This window comes from Callorhinus ursinus, unplaced genomic scaffold (assembly GCF_003265705.2).
Source record: "Callorhinus ursinus isolate GAN/ISIS: 27379988/994484 unplaced genomic scaffold, GSC_fseal_2.0 scaffold43, whole genome shotgun sequence".
NCBI classification, from domain to species: domain Eukaryota; kingdom Metazoa; phylum Chordata; class Mammalia; order Carnivora; family Otariidae; genus Callorhinus; species Callorhinus ursinus.
The window spans coordinates 910,329-923,651 of NW_027397105.1; the positions used below are offsets into that span (position 1 = coordinate 910,329).

General features: G+C 62.3%; 1 protein-coding gene across 3 annotated transcripts in view; it reads right to left on the reverse strand.

Moving 5' to 3' along the window:
* Positions 1–6,506: 6,506 nt before the first annotated feature.
* The window catches only part of WSCD1 (WSC domain containing 1), a 30,592-nt gene continuing 23,775 nt past the window's right edge, over positions 6,507–13,323 (reverse strand). For all 3 annotated transcript variants that reach the window (XM_073881554.1, XM_025864398.2, XM_073881555.1), the window contains exons 6-9: positions 12,210–12,369; positions 11,613–11,777; positions 10,210–10,410; positions 6,507–9,196 (exon numbers count right to left, since the gene is read on the reverse strand). In XM_073881554.1, the coding sequence (XP_073737655.1) occupies positions 8,844–9,196; positions 10,210–10,410; positions 11,613–11,777; positions 12,210–12,369 (879 nt within the window). In that variant the 3' untranslated portion in view covers positions 6,507–8,843. The remainder of the gene's footprint in view (positions 9,197–10,209; positions 10,411–11,612; positions 11,778–12,209; positions 12,370–13,323) is intronic.

Sequence of the window (13,323 nt, forward strand, 5' to 3'; positions counted from 1 at the left end):
ATTGAATATTTTTTCCTTGTGCCAGCAGAGCATATGCGCCCCGCGTTGGATCCTTGCTGGAGGATGTTACGCCACGTTCCCACAGCGCACTATCGAGTGGAGACGAGAAAGACAGAAAAGTCCGTGCGTTGTAGGACCCCGTTGTTGCAAAAACACACGATGGCCTTCGAGGTTCTCATATGTCGGTCTGTGGACAGCTTTATGGCTATAGAGACGCAGATACGGATGCACACACACACCTTGGGGCGTTCGCACGTGGGCACCGCACAGTGAGGGTGCGCGGCCCTCAGCCGTCATCCCTGGAGCCACGGCGGGGGCTGGGCAGCGGGCAGGAAAATATGATATTAAAAAGATACTAAAACCGGGAAAATATTCGGGATGTAATGCCAAGTAGGAAAGAAAGTAAACCCCCGCGCATTGTTCACGCGGGAGGGCACCAGCGTAAGAAAAGGCGCCCGCCGGTGACAGGCGCGAGGTCCGGGATGAGCCCTAGTCAGTGCCCTGAGCGGGGGAGACCCAGCCCCACCCGGACGCATCCTCTGCCGGACGCAGCGGCCTCAGGGACGGTCCCACGGCCCTTGGCTTCTGGGCCATTTGAGGGGGAGATTGAATTCCAGTCCTAGCACCCTTCCCTACATCTGGAACTCTGTCTTGGAATCACATGCTAATAAGACAAGGGAGAGGGGGCATGGAGAGTTCCCCTGAACATCACACTTCACGCCCTGGGTCCCGTGGCGATGGCGCGTGAGGCAGAGGGCGGGCGGGCCCGGGCCCGGCGTGATGTCGTGGCAAAAGCAAGGAGCCTGCGGCTTTCTCTGAACATCTCGTTAGACTCTGTGTCCATAGAGGTGACCGGCTGGCGGGAAGGTGACCGTGAAGGTCTCCCACGGAGAGCCAAGCCCTTCCTTATCTGACGGAGGTTAACGTGGCCGTGGGAGAGGGGAGCCCGGGCGCTGTGTGGAGAGCTGTTTCTGCGGGTGAGCGCGTGGAGAGCCCCCCATGTCTGACCAGACTTCCCCGGCCTCGGGGCCCCTGCCAGGCTGTGTGGGGAGCAGACAGTTGTCCGCGTTTGCACGGATACACGGTTGGAGGGCGAGCCTGCAGGAAGGGAGCCCCCAGCGCCCAACCCCAGGCGGTGCAGCAGGACGCTGAAGGCCGCCCTGTGTGGGGAGGGGTGGGGGTGGCGAGCAGCCGCGGGTGGATGTGTGGGGACCCCAGTGCAGGAACAGGGTTCCCAAAGGGGCCGCCTTCTGGCACCCGTGCCCCCACGTGACCCCTCCTCTGGGTGCGGGCGAGACCTGGTGACGTCCTTCTAGCCAATGTAACGCAGCAAAGGCAACAAAGTGTTGGGACTCACGGGGCTCGTCACAAAGACTCACACCCTGTACCCCTTCCCCTCCTCACTCTGATGGGGCGAGCTGCAGGTGAGGGCCTGACGGGGAGGTCCTCCTCCTGCGAGGAGTCCTGCCCACAGCGGGGTGAGAGGCTTGGCGGTGAGCCCTCTCGCCATGGAGCCCTCAGAGGAGTGTGCGGACCGGCCACCTCCCCGTCGCAGCCTCAAGAAGGTCTGTGGGCCACAGGACCCACGTAAGCCGTGCCTGATTCCCAACCCACATGAACTCTGAGTCCGTGGCTCTAAGTTATGGCTGTTTGGGAGTGACTTGCTGCACGGTGATCAGTGGATCACTAACGGTGACGTTTGCTGCTGGGGTGGGGAGGCAGACACCTGCATTTCCCACCCTGGCCCCCTCGTCTGGGCGGTGGGGCTGGGGGAGAAGCCCGGTGGCCCCCTGGGCGAGCATGTGTGCGTGGTCTGGGGGCTGCACCGCATCCTTCCTCTCCTCGTTACGGATCCAAGCACACTCGCCCTCCTGCTGCCCTCAGGAGAAAGGGGGGCGTCTCCGTTTATGCCTCGGGGCCCGTGATCGAAAGGAGGCTTCCGTTTAGAAGAAAAAGCATGGCTGTAGGTTTTGGGGCTCAGTGTCAGGTACCAAGCGGCAGAACCAGGGGCAAATGTGGGGTGATGCTGTTAGACCATCTTCCCGAACATCCACCAACAGGGCTTTGGACAAAAACCCTGCTGCTTTATCTCCCGTTCTGCAAACGGAAACAGGTGGTCCACCAAGAATGTGTGTCTTCAGTTCAACTCTCCGGAGAGCTGGGGTACTGCCGTTTGCTCCCCTTGTTCTGCTGCCGTGGGATCCTATAGCCCACCTTCATCCCCCAGCTTCTCAGCAGGCAGGTGGGGTTCAAAAGGTGTCTTCAGCCACGTCCCCCCAACTCACAAACAGTGGCCGTTTTCCTGGAAAAGTTGAAAAGCCAGATGGTTGAGGATTTTCAGGCATCCCTCCTTCCTTCCCCTGATATTTGCCTTGCCTCCCACGTGTGAGTCCTATGCCAGGAGCTGAGGCTAGAAAGGTCCATACAAAATACAGTGCTGTTCCTGTCCCCACTGGCTTAAAAAATCCAGTGAAGTAAGTGTGTAAAAGGGCTTTTCGCGTGAATTGAAAATGGTGATTATTTACCAGAATTAAAACATGACGAATGGAAGGAATATACAAAAATTATTTTAAGAGTATTTGATGTTTTTCCATGGCACTGTCCATTTCTGGGAAGACCTGACAGAAACGGCTCTCCAGTGAAGGTCTGGCTGTTGTGATGTTGCTGGTGAGGCCAGTGTCCCAAGCAGGTGCAGACGTGGTGCTTTTTCCCCAGAAGATGTGGACAGCATCAGGAGAATTGTTGAACATCCAAGCCGGGTGAGGTCTTAGAGAGTTCTTCTTTCAAATTTCTCAGGTTTGTTTTTTTTTAACGAAGAACTGGAGATTCAGAGAGGAGAAGACACATGCCCATCTGCTGGCGATGCTCGTGGTCATCTGAGCTGATTTTCGTGGTCAGGGATCCGGTTCTCATGGCAACTGGTTAGGAAAGCACTTGCTCAGCTTTTCCTTCCCTGAATTAAGCCCAAACGATGACATGCCCAGGAGGGCGAGGTGTGGACAGCAACGGGACAAACCCTGAGAGGCGGCAAACAGACGGGAAGATCAGAGGTGGTGAACGCCCAGCACGGGGCCGGGCTGGTGCCTTAGAAAGGCAGGCGTGTCCCACCGGCAGTCTGTGGAATTGGGGAGCAGGGGGTGGACTCGGGGTGATTCACAGGGTCGTTGGCTGAGGTCCCAAACCTGGGGCTGCCAGGAAGGTCGACCCCGCACCATCCTTCTCTTCTGTAATGAATGCAGAGCCGTCAAAACTCCGATGAGGACCAGAACCACGAAAGAGACCACAAAGTCGACAAAGAGAGAAACTCACACCCAAGGAAATAGAGTTAACAGAGCACTGAGCGTATTTAATGTCCTCGAGTAGATGTGAAGGGGCATCATCCACAAAGCCAGTGCAGATTGGCATAAAAATCAATTAGAAGTTCTAGGAATTAAAAAAAAAAACCCACATAATTATGGAAATTGACAGGTAGGTTAACGGGAACTGTATGCAGTGAAGAGCAAATGATGATTTTTGAGGATCAAAGTGCAGGACCCTTGCAGTGGGATCGAGACAGCAAGTGTCGGAAGCAGCCCGCCGCGTGCTAATGGATGCAGCCGGGCTCCGGAGTCCCGCCGCAGGGAGTGAGGAATTCGAGAGGGACGCTGGGGGGAGGGGCAACGTTCAATTCAAAAATAGTTAATCATGTCCTAAAATTAAAGTCCAGATTAAGAAAGACCCACTGTGTGCTGTGCAGGATGAATTAAAGAGGAGTACAGAGGGGCGCCTGGGGGGCTCAGTCGTTAAGTGTCTGCCTTCGGCTCAGGTCATGATCCCAGGGTCCTGGGATCGAGTCCCGCATCGGGCTCCCTGCTCGGCGGGAAGCCTGCTTCTCCCTCTCCCGCTCCCCCTGCTTGCGTTCCCTCTCTCACTGTGTCTCTCTCTGTGTCAAATAAATAAAATCTTTAAAAAATAAAAAAATAAAAAGAGTACAGAGTGGCCACTGTGGACTGGGGACGCGGCCCTGACTCGTGGTGACGTGGGTGTAACCAGACACCCCCCCAGACGACGCCCCCAAACACTCACCACACTCAGTGCAGACCGGTGGGGAGCAGCAAGTGTGGATTTTTGGACTTTTCCCACATGGGTGTTGTGGTGACAGACCCCGAGCTGGTCACCAGGGATCCCCACCTCCTGGGGTTCATGCTTTCGTGGGACCCCCGCCCCCGAGTGGGGGTAGGGCTGTGACGTGCTTCCGTCTGGTGGATGCAGCAAAGGTGATGGGACGGCCTTCCCGGGATCATGTAGTAGATGTGGGACGCTGTGCCGCCCTCCTCCCGGCAGCCACATTGCGATCTTCTTATGAGAGGCCCACAGCACGTCAGGACTGTGCACGGGCCAGAGGGACTGAGGGCCTCAGTCCTACAACCACAGAAACTCAATTCTGCCAGAAATGGGGGTGAGACTGGGCACAGACACATCCCCAGTCCAGCCTCCAGCGGGAACACCACCTTGATGGCGGGCGGCCCACGGAGGTCCACCCGGATGCCCGACCCACGGGTGCCGGGGAGGATGCCCGGGGGTGGCCTTGAGCTGCTGGGTTCGTGGCAACTTGTCTCACGGCAAAGGAGAAGTGGCCCAGCTGATGCTGCTGGGGTGTGATCTCAACCTCTGGCCAACCGCACCGCGTCAGCCGGGTGCGGGGCTCAGACTGTGGGAACCTGGTGCCAACGTCCGGGTGACCGGGTGCCTGTCTCCTGGTCAGGAGGGCTGGCCCGCGATGAGGGGGCGCACCCGCCCGTCCTGCAGGCGAACCCCCCGAGGGAGCAGAACCCTTCTGCGTCTGGGATGCCCGGGACGGAGGACGAACCCCCGGGCACAGTCCCTCTCCCTGCTCCGTCTGGGCAGGTCTTCAAGTCCTGGCTACGCTCTGATAAAATGGCCCTCGGCGCTGACCTCGGGCACCCACCAAAGTGTACTCTGGCAAGGAACCAGCAGAGAGATTAATGGGGTCGCTTCCAAATGAGCTGGCTCTGCACACTTGCCCCGTCTGTGGCGACGCCTCCAAGACTTATAGGGATGCAGCAGAAGGGCGGTCAGGTGGTTTCGCGGAAGGAGCCCGCGTTCCCGCCCTCGCTCTGCGTGCCCGTCCTTCCAGGGTGACCTCGTGGGAGTCCCAGGTCCCTCGTCTGTGAAGTAGAGGGCTTGCGCTTTGGGCCGCTCAGCTCAGAAGCCAAATCTCTCCCCCCACCGAGGCGCATGCGGTATGAGGTCTCTGCTCCAGGAAAAGGCACCGTCCCGGGCCCCCCAGCTTGAACTGGGCCGAGGCTCAGCCTCCATCTCCATCAACCACAGACGGACAGGACCTGGCGCCAAGCCTGCAGACCGTAAGGAACAAAAGCCTGACTGAACCCGAGGGGAACAGGGGATTTATTGGCTCATGTAACAAAACCGTCCAGAGGGAAGGCTGATCGCAGGCAAAGCTTGAGCGTTCTTAACAATGCCAAGTTCCTGGCTCCTTGTGCCCCCGACCGCCCCTGCGGCAGAACCAGTGTCACCGGAGGGTGGGCCCCTCTGCAGGCCCAGGGCCGCCGACCTCCCCTCCCACCAGCAGCGCACGTTCCCAACGGCCTGAGATGCCCTCCGGCCACACCCCTGTAGCTCACAGGACCATCCCTGAACCTGCCCATCACCAGAGACGGAAGGAGCCGCTGGCTTTGTCCAGCCGGGGGCCCCACCGCAGAGATGGTGATGAACGTGAATCCCCCCCAACCCCTGGAGACGGGGGCTACTGGGGAAGGAAACGGGGGTGGGAACAGGGGGGCACGGTCCTGCCCAGCTCGCAGTCTGCCTTCCATTCCATTTCCGCCTTGTAGAGGCCAACTGGTCCTGTTGGGAGCGGTGAGCAGTGTGGCCCCAGACCCATCAGTTTCCTGCTAGACCCCTGGGGATTTTCCAGCCGCAGAAAAACACGCCTGTGCCCCAAGCATTCCTGCAGCCACGAGGACCCCCCCAAGCACTCCCATCTCCCCAGACCCAGGGTCCCCCAAGAACCAAGGAGCTCCTGCCACAGTTTAAGGGGAAAATGCATTCTGGTGTACAAACATTATCACATATTCATGCACTCAGGATCTAATTTTAGCTGCAAGAGGCTTCATTACAAGATGCTCACATAATTAAGCAGCTTTCTTCCCGGGGTCTGGAAGCCTGTCTATTCTTCTGTCTCATTTACACATCACTGGGATTATCAAAAATGTGTTTTAGGTTTTTAAAATTATATATTTTGGTGTTTCCAAATTGATCCACAACGGGAGATGAAAACCGTGGAGATTACACGTCTTAACACAGGTTTATGTGATTTCACAGCCTCGTCATTAAAGGTGGAATCTGCAGGAAGTAGGGTTTTGCCACAATTCTCCCCCAAATTCACACTGGCTTTTGCTCCCTGGCTGCTTGGGGCGGCCGAGGCTCGATGGGGAAGCTGAGAGCTTGAGGAGGTCTCACTTCCAGAGACAAATGGACAGGCTCTCCCCCAGGGGCAGGCCGTGGTGACAGCCGCGGAGAATCAGCAGCAGGGCCTTTGCACGTCCTTGCTCATCGGACACCCAGGAGCACCATCCCCGTGTCGGGCGCCCAACTGTGTGCACGGACTCAGTGTGAGCCGGTGCAGGCTGACCCCGTCGTTCTGTTCTTCTGCAGGGCTGGCTGAGGTGCCCTGGAAGCTGCCAGGCTGTCTGAGCAGCTAGCTCTCCCCCGGGAAGGAAGGGAGGTCTCTGGGCACCTGGCAGCAGGAAATGAACCATCTACCGGGGTGAGGCGCAGGCTGTTGCTGTCCTGACCCCAGGGTGGGCAGGAGAGTGGGAGGCCTGAGGGCCAGCGTGGATTGGCCCTCCAGCCACACCTCTGCCCTTCCCAGCCTCCCTGGAGTCCGGGTTTTCTCCCCGAAGTCTCCCGGGCGGCCGGGAGGAGTGGGGGCCAGATCTGGGAGCCAATCTCAAGAGGCAGCCAGCATCCGGCCCTCCATCCCCTCGAGACTCTAGGGTTGCTTGGGGGGCGCAGGTGTCCCTTGGGCCGCCTTCCACAGCAGGTGGGGCCTCGCGGCAGGTCTCACCTCTTCCTACGACACCAGAGACCCCGCTTATGAGGGGCTGTCCCAGCCTCGATGGCGGAGCCAGAGCCGTGCCAATAAACGTTTAGCAAGACCCGGCGTTTCCAGCGTTACGCCGAGAGCGGCTGTGGGAGGGCCCGGACAGGCTCAGCACCAGTGTGGGTTTGGTGGAGCCGGGGACGGGTGTGGAGGCCTCCCTCTGAAGAAGGGCAGCCCGCTGGGCCCCCCAGCCACCTGCCCTCACTGAGGTGGCTCACGGCTTCCTGCAGCTGGCGGGGGGTGCAGAGTCAGGACATTCCAATGCTGGTTTCCCCAAACCTCTCCCCGTTTACTTCCCCTGGTGCAGCTTGGCTCAGGTCGCGGGAGGTCAGACCAAGGGGCCCAGCCACGGTCACCCGAAGCCTGGAGAAGCTGCCGAGGGGCCCACCCACCATCACCCACCTCGCAGGGGTCCACCCCCACCCCCAGACCGGAGCCCTGGTCTGCACGGCCTCGTTCTGAACCCGAGGGTCGGCTTCTGAAGGGAGCTCTGTCCCTCCAGGCTGAGCACCAGGCCACTGTGAGGACAGTCCCTGTGTGTCCTCACCTCTGTCCTCACCCACCACCCCAACGCCGGCTGCACAGACTCAGACACACACGCCCCACACCCGTTCTCCAAGCCTCTGAGCCTTGGCATACACTGTTCTCTCTGCCTTAATGCCCTTCCCTCTGCTCTGCTGGGGAAATTCCTACAGATTTCTCCGGAGCACAGGCATGGAGACCCTGAGCGCACGCACACTCCTCTGCTACTGGGTTAACTCCTGTTTGTGATCAGCCTCCCCTGCCCCCCGAGGCTGCGAGCTGGGGCGGGGGGCCTTCCTACCACTCCCCCCGACACACACACCACCGGGCTAGCACACAGCAGGCTGCGGCGTCCGTGAGGGCCCTTCCTCCAGGGGTGAGTGAATAAGACATCAACCTCACGCAGAGACAGAGGGCGTGGTAACGAGCCCCAGGGCCCGCCAGGGGGTGAACACTGAGGGTTTGGCCACGGCCCCTCCCTCGAGGGTTGTGTGGATGGGGGACATGGCCAAGTGATCCCCAAGACCCGTCCCTCCTGGGTCTCCCCACGTGCACCCCAAGCCCCCCCTGCAGGCCTGTGTGCCCCTTGGGTCCAGGGCTCCCCTGGAGGCCAGCCCCTCTGGCCCCATGCCCCCTCTCCCTCACACCCCGCCTCTGGGACACGGGAGGGAAAGGCAAGGCAAGGGGGCCCCTCCAAGGAGTGCTGCCGTTGGACAGGGTGGGGGGTGCACAGAGCTGTGGCAGGTCCTGAGGTCAGTGTGCAGCGGTGGCGGGGGGTCGACTCTGTCGAGCGCTGCCAGCCCGTTTGCAGAGAAGGGAAACGTAGAGCTGTGCCCCGGGATGCCTGGTGGCCACGCTACACGTGTTCATGGGGCATCTGAGGTGCCGTCAGGGTCGCGGGGTCCAGCAGCATCCGTGAGCTCATGCCCACGCTGGGGTGCTCGCTGCCCACGGCGCCAATGCCCACCTAGCCCTGCGTCCGGGGGCGGGGACCCTGGCAGCGAGTCTGCAGCGCGAAACAGGAAGCCGGACTGGGAGCGCAGCCTGCACGGGCGGGCCGGCGTCTGCAGGTCTGAAAGGGCCCAGCCCAGCCCGCGTGGCCCACAAGCGTGCAGACGTGTCTGTGAGCACAGAGGGACCTGTGGCGGCTCCAGCAGCTGGGCCCCAGCGAGGCTGCGGGGCAGCGCCCGGGCCGTCATCTGGGCACGTACTCGCCCGGCAGCCCGGCCCCGCCGTGGTCACGCAGCGCCTTGTCCACCGTCCGGATGTAGCCGTCGATCAGCGCCCTCATCTCGGGGGTGAAGGGCTCAGGGTCGTGGGGGCGCCGGCCGCGCCGCCGGAAGCTGCCCTCCTTGTTGTTCTCCACGCACAGCAGCCGCTCCTCACTCACGGACACATTGAGGAAGGCCACCATCTCCCGCAGCTTGGGCAGCAGGCTGTGCCGCAGCTCCTCATAGTGCACCACCAGCAGCCGCTTGCCGTACCGCAGCCAGTCTAGCACGTGTGAGGACCACCACGCCGCGTAGCTGCGCACGAAGTCCGGCCACTCTGCGCGGGAGAGAAGGCGCCCATCAGGCCCGCCTCCTGGGCGCTCGGGGCAGGGAGGCGAGGGCCCCACGGATGAGGCCCTCCTGACGACCCGCGGGCAGTAAGAGCAGCACCCCCGGGCCAGCCTGGGTCACGTGGCTGTGGCTGCCTCCATGGCCACGGCAGCACCACGTGAGGACAGACGTGGACGATGTGTGCCAAGAACTGGTCCCCTCTCTCGTGGACGGTGAGTGCCATGACCGCTGGGCCCACGCTGGGGCAGGGAGAGCCACAGGGCCCACGTGGCACAGTGGTGTTAATGACAAGTGGGAAATGGGCTGACCCTCATCCACCTTCACCTGCCCTGGGTGACCGGGATGAGCAGGGGTGCGACGTGGACGCACGCAGGCCCGATCGCCTGCCCCGGGGCCTCCTGTGAAGCTAAGTGAACCTGGTCCCTGCCTGAGGAGGCCCGGTCTCGCCGGGGGCGGGGGGGGTGGCCAGTCTACCCTGTGACGCTGCCGGGCAGCCGCCAACTTTTGCGGATGATCTATTCCGTGAGATTTCTATCCTAGCAAATCACAAAGCTGGTGGGCTTTTTGTTTTGGTGGGAAAAGGCGCAAATGTCAACAAGCACTGCTGGTGTAACTATCCAGGCCGCACACCTCAGATGCCGTGAAGAGCCTTCGCTTTCCCTGGTCTTCAACAATGACTCCAAGATAGAGGCCACCCTGCTGTCTCAGATGAGTAAACTGAGGCTCACAAGAGCCAAGGAGGGACCAGAGCTCAGCCTCCTGCATCCGGGGAGTCAGCAAGGGGCAGGGTCGGCTGGAGGCCACGGGAGGCATCAGCCGGGGCCGAGCCTGCAGGGACGGGCCTGCCTGCCCCACGGCCTCGCACCTGCTGGATGCAGCTTCCCTCTGACAGCTCCATGCCCTAACACTCGCCCCCCAGACCCGTGTCTCGGCCACACTGTGGGGCGGGTCGCCCCCCTCCCCCCTCCCCGCCACGGGCTGCCCGCCCCCTTTGCCTACCTTTGCTCTTCCAGTTTCGGTCGGCCGCGTAGCCCAGGTGCCCGGCACACTTGCGGTTGAACTCGGCCACCAGGGACCTGTATGGGTTCCGGATCAGCAGGATGGCCGAGTCGAACATCTCGATTTCCCTCCGGCCGCTCTCGTGGGTCTTCACACAGATGGTGCGCCGGCTGCGCCAGTGGTCCTTCTCGCCCTTGAACCCTGCGGGGAGAGTGGAGGCCCCTGAGGATGGTGTCGGGCCCCTGCCACGGCAGCAGGCAGAGCTGAACATGCCTCCGGGAGACCCCAGAAGTCGGGGGGCAGGGGCCTGACACCCCTCTGGACGCTGGAGGTGCGTGCATGTGGGCATTTGCATGGAGATGTCCCCCAAGCACCACAAACAACCCACGAGTTTGTGGTGGCTGCAAGTGTGGCTCAGATTGGCTACGAGACTTGCCCAGGGTCACACCGCAGCGCAGGGCTCTAGGCACATGGCATGTATGTCCCTGGGAGGCCTGGCTTCCACCCCCTCCCCGGCAGTGGGGGCGTGATCCCCGTCACCAGGTGCGAGGGCTGTCAGACCTTATGCTGTGGTCCTGCAGCGGGGCCCCCCGCCCTCCCCACCGTAGCAGAGTCACACAGGTCAACAGGACGCTTGTGTGCTCGTTCTGCGGTCGGCTTCACGCTGCGGATGGAGGGGCTTCGCGTGCAGTCCTGCCGAGCACAGGGGCTCACGGGTCAGGGGGTGCAGCGTGATGTCACAGAGGGACCCCTGGACAGGTGCCCCTGCACCTTTACTCTGGCCACGTCCCGACAGATCCGGGGTCTGCGAGCCTGGAACCCGTGCTCCGTAAAGGAGCATGTGCTTCTCCTGGGCAATTGGGGACGCCGATGAGCTCCAGCACCACCGCTTCGTGAGCAGCTGGGGAGCACGTGAAGGTGCAACGAGCAGGGATGGGTTCTTTGATGCCAGGAAACCAGGCTCCTCCGAATGGGAGTTCACCCACTGGAACTCAACACGCCAAACCCCGTCAGCCTTCGCCGGGGCTCCTGTCAAACGCTGGGATGCTCCAGGGAAGGAGGAGCCAGACCACGGGCTGTAAACACGGGATCTAGTCCCCGACACCCTGACACCCGTGGTGGCTTCCGCGCGCGGCAGGCTGTCCCCACAGCGGCCACTCTCGCCCGTCACATGGGCCACGTTTGCCCAGGACAGGCCGGGCAATGGTGCGTGTCACTGGTGGGTTGGTACAGAGGCCAGTGGCCACCCTGAGCCAGTCCCGGAAGCCTCAGAGGGGGAACCTCGGGGGCCACCCCACGTGGCTGGTCCAGCCCCTGGGCCCCCTGGCCACCTACAGACCGAGACCGCCGTGCGGACAGGTCCTGCCCCACAGCTGGGGACCCCTGCCCTGGCCCTCACTCACCCTTGTTATACAGGGTCCCATCAAAGTAGTAGCTCCCCGTGTAGAAGCCTGTGGCGTGCTCGATGAGGTGCCGTGCCCACGTGTTCCCGGCTCCCGGGAAGCTTGACAGAGCCACAAACACCTTGGACTTGGTGGGCAGGAACCGCCTGTCCGTGCAGCGAGTGTCTGAAAGTCCAGAGGTTGACCACCGACCGCCCCACCGGGACCCGCTGCCCTGAGGCTCCCACTACACCGACAGGGAAACTGAGGCAGGCCCAGGGAGGGGAGGGGTTGGCTGCACAGGCCTGGGGCCAGTCAGGCCTCCCATGCCCCGGGCAGCGGGCCCTGGCTCCCCGCACAGCGCGTAACGCTCCGGATTCTGCAGGGGGTGGCTGGCCCCACCTCACCGCTCTCCTGCTCTTCCTCGGACTACCTCCGTCCCCAGAGTCGGGTCAAGGCCAGGAGCGTCCCGTGTCCAGCCTCCAGGGATGGTGGAGGCCCCCCCCGCCCCAGGACTGCACGCGGCCACGCTGGCCTCTCCAAACCCCCGGAGCACACACCATGGTAGATGCGGTGGGGAGGACCCCGCACACCTCGTCCCCCAGGCGCTAAACTCACCCTGCACGGGCGTCTGGTAGACCTCGCAGTACTGGGCCAGGCTCTGTGCCTCGGGCTCCTGGCCGCACAGCGAGTTGTCCACGGCGTCCCGAAGGCTGAACTGAGGCGTGGGGTAAGCGCAGTAGCACTCCCAGCCCCGCAGGATGGCCAGTGGAAACTCCTGCCAGGAGCGAGGGGGACAGAAGCATGTGGGTGCGCACCGGGCCGGGCCTCCCAGCTCACGTCGGGATGGATGTCCATCCTTCCAGCGCAAGCCGGGGGGGGGGGGCACAGCGCACGGGACGGGACAGCTCACCGCGGGCTGGAGTCAGTCAACAGTCACAGCGTGAGCAGGCCCGGCACTAACGCTGGGGGGCCGGCAGGAGTGCGGGAGGACCCGGCACGCGGGGTGGGGGGCGTCCATAGGAGCCCGTGTGTGCCCGGTCAGATTGGGGCACGTAAGCCCCCACAGCGCAGTGTGGGGCCCACAGAGCGCAAGCCCCAAGGAGACCTCTGGCCTCCCGGTTGGAGTTCCCTGGGGAGGCCAGCCCAACCCTGCTGCGGGGAGCAGGGGGGTGTAGGCCGGGACAGACCGCCCCAGTCCCTGCGGGCTCCGCCAGGATCAGGGGCAGCCCCCTCCTGTCCTTGGCCCTGCGCCCTCTGCGCCCGCGGAGGAGACCGCTGGGTGCTGGGCAACCTCGGAGAAGGTGGCGAGCCTCTCTGAACCTCACCACTGAACAAGGACAATCAGAGCCACCTTGCACGTTCCTTATGAGAACGGCCCAGCACCCGGCACGGCGTGTGTGGGCGCTCCCGGGGGGAAGGACACCCAGCCCCACTCGCCCCTGCCTGCCCCTGCCTCGTGCAAACGTGAACGCAGGGACGAGTGGGCAGGGAGGGAGGCGGGAGGCCGAGAAAACCTCTCACAGCCCAGGCAACGCCGCACAGACCTTTTTATTTTTGCCCACAGCAAAATTCTCATAAATAAAAAAAAGAAAATCAATAGCGTTTTCTGAGTGTGGTTTGACGAAGCGAGGATCTCCGGGCTCAGAAAAGTCACCAGGCGAGTCCTAGCCATGAGGGCGATGCAGAGGCCGGGTGGGGGGGGCGGTGGTGGCCGGGGGGGGGGGGGGCC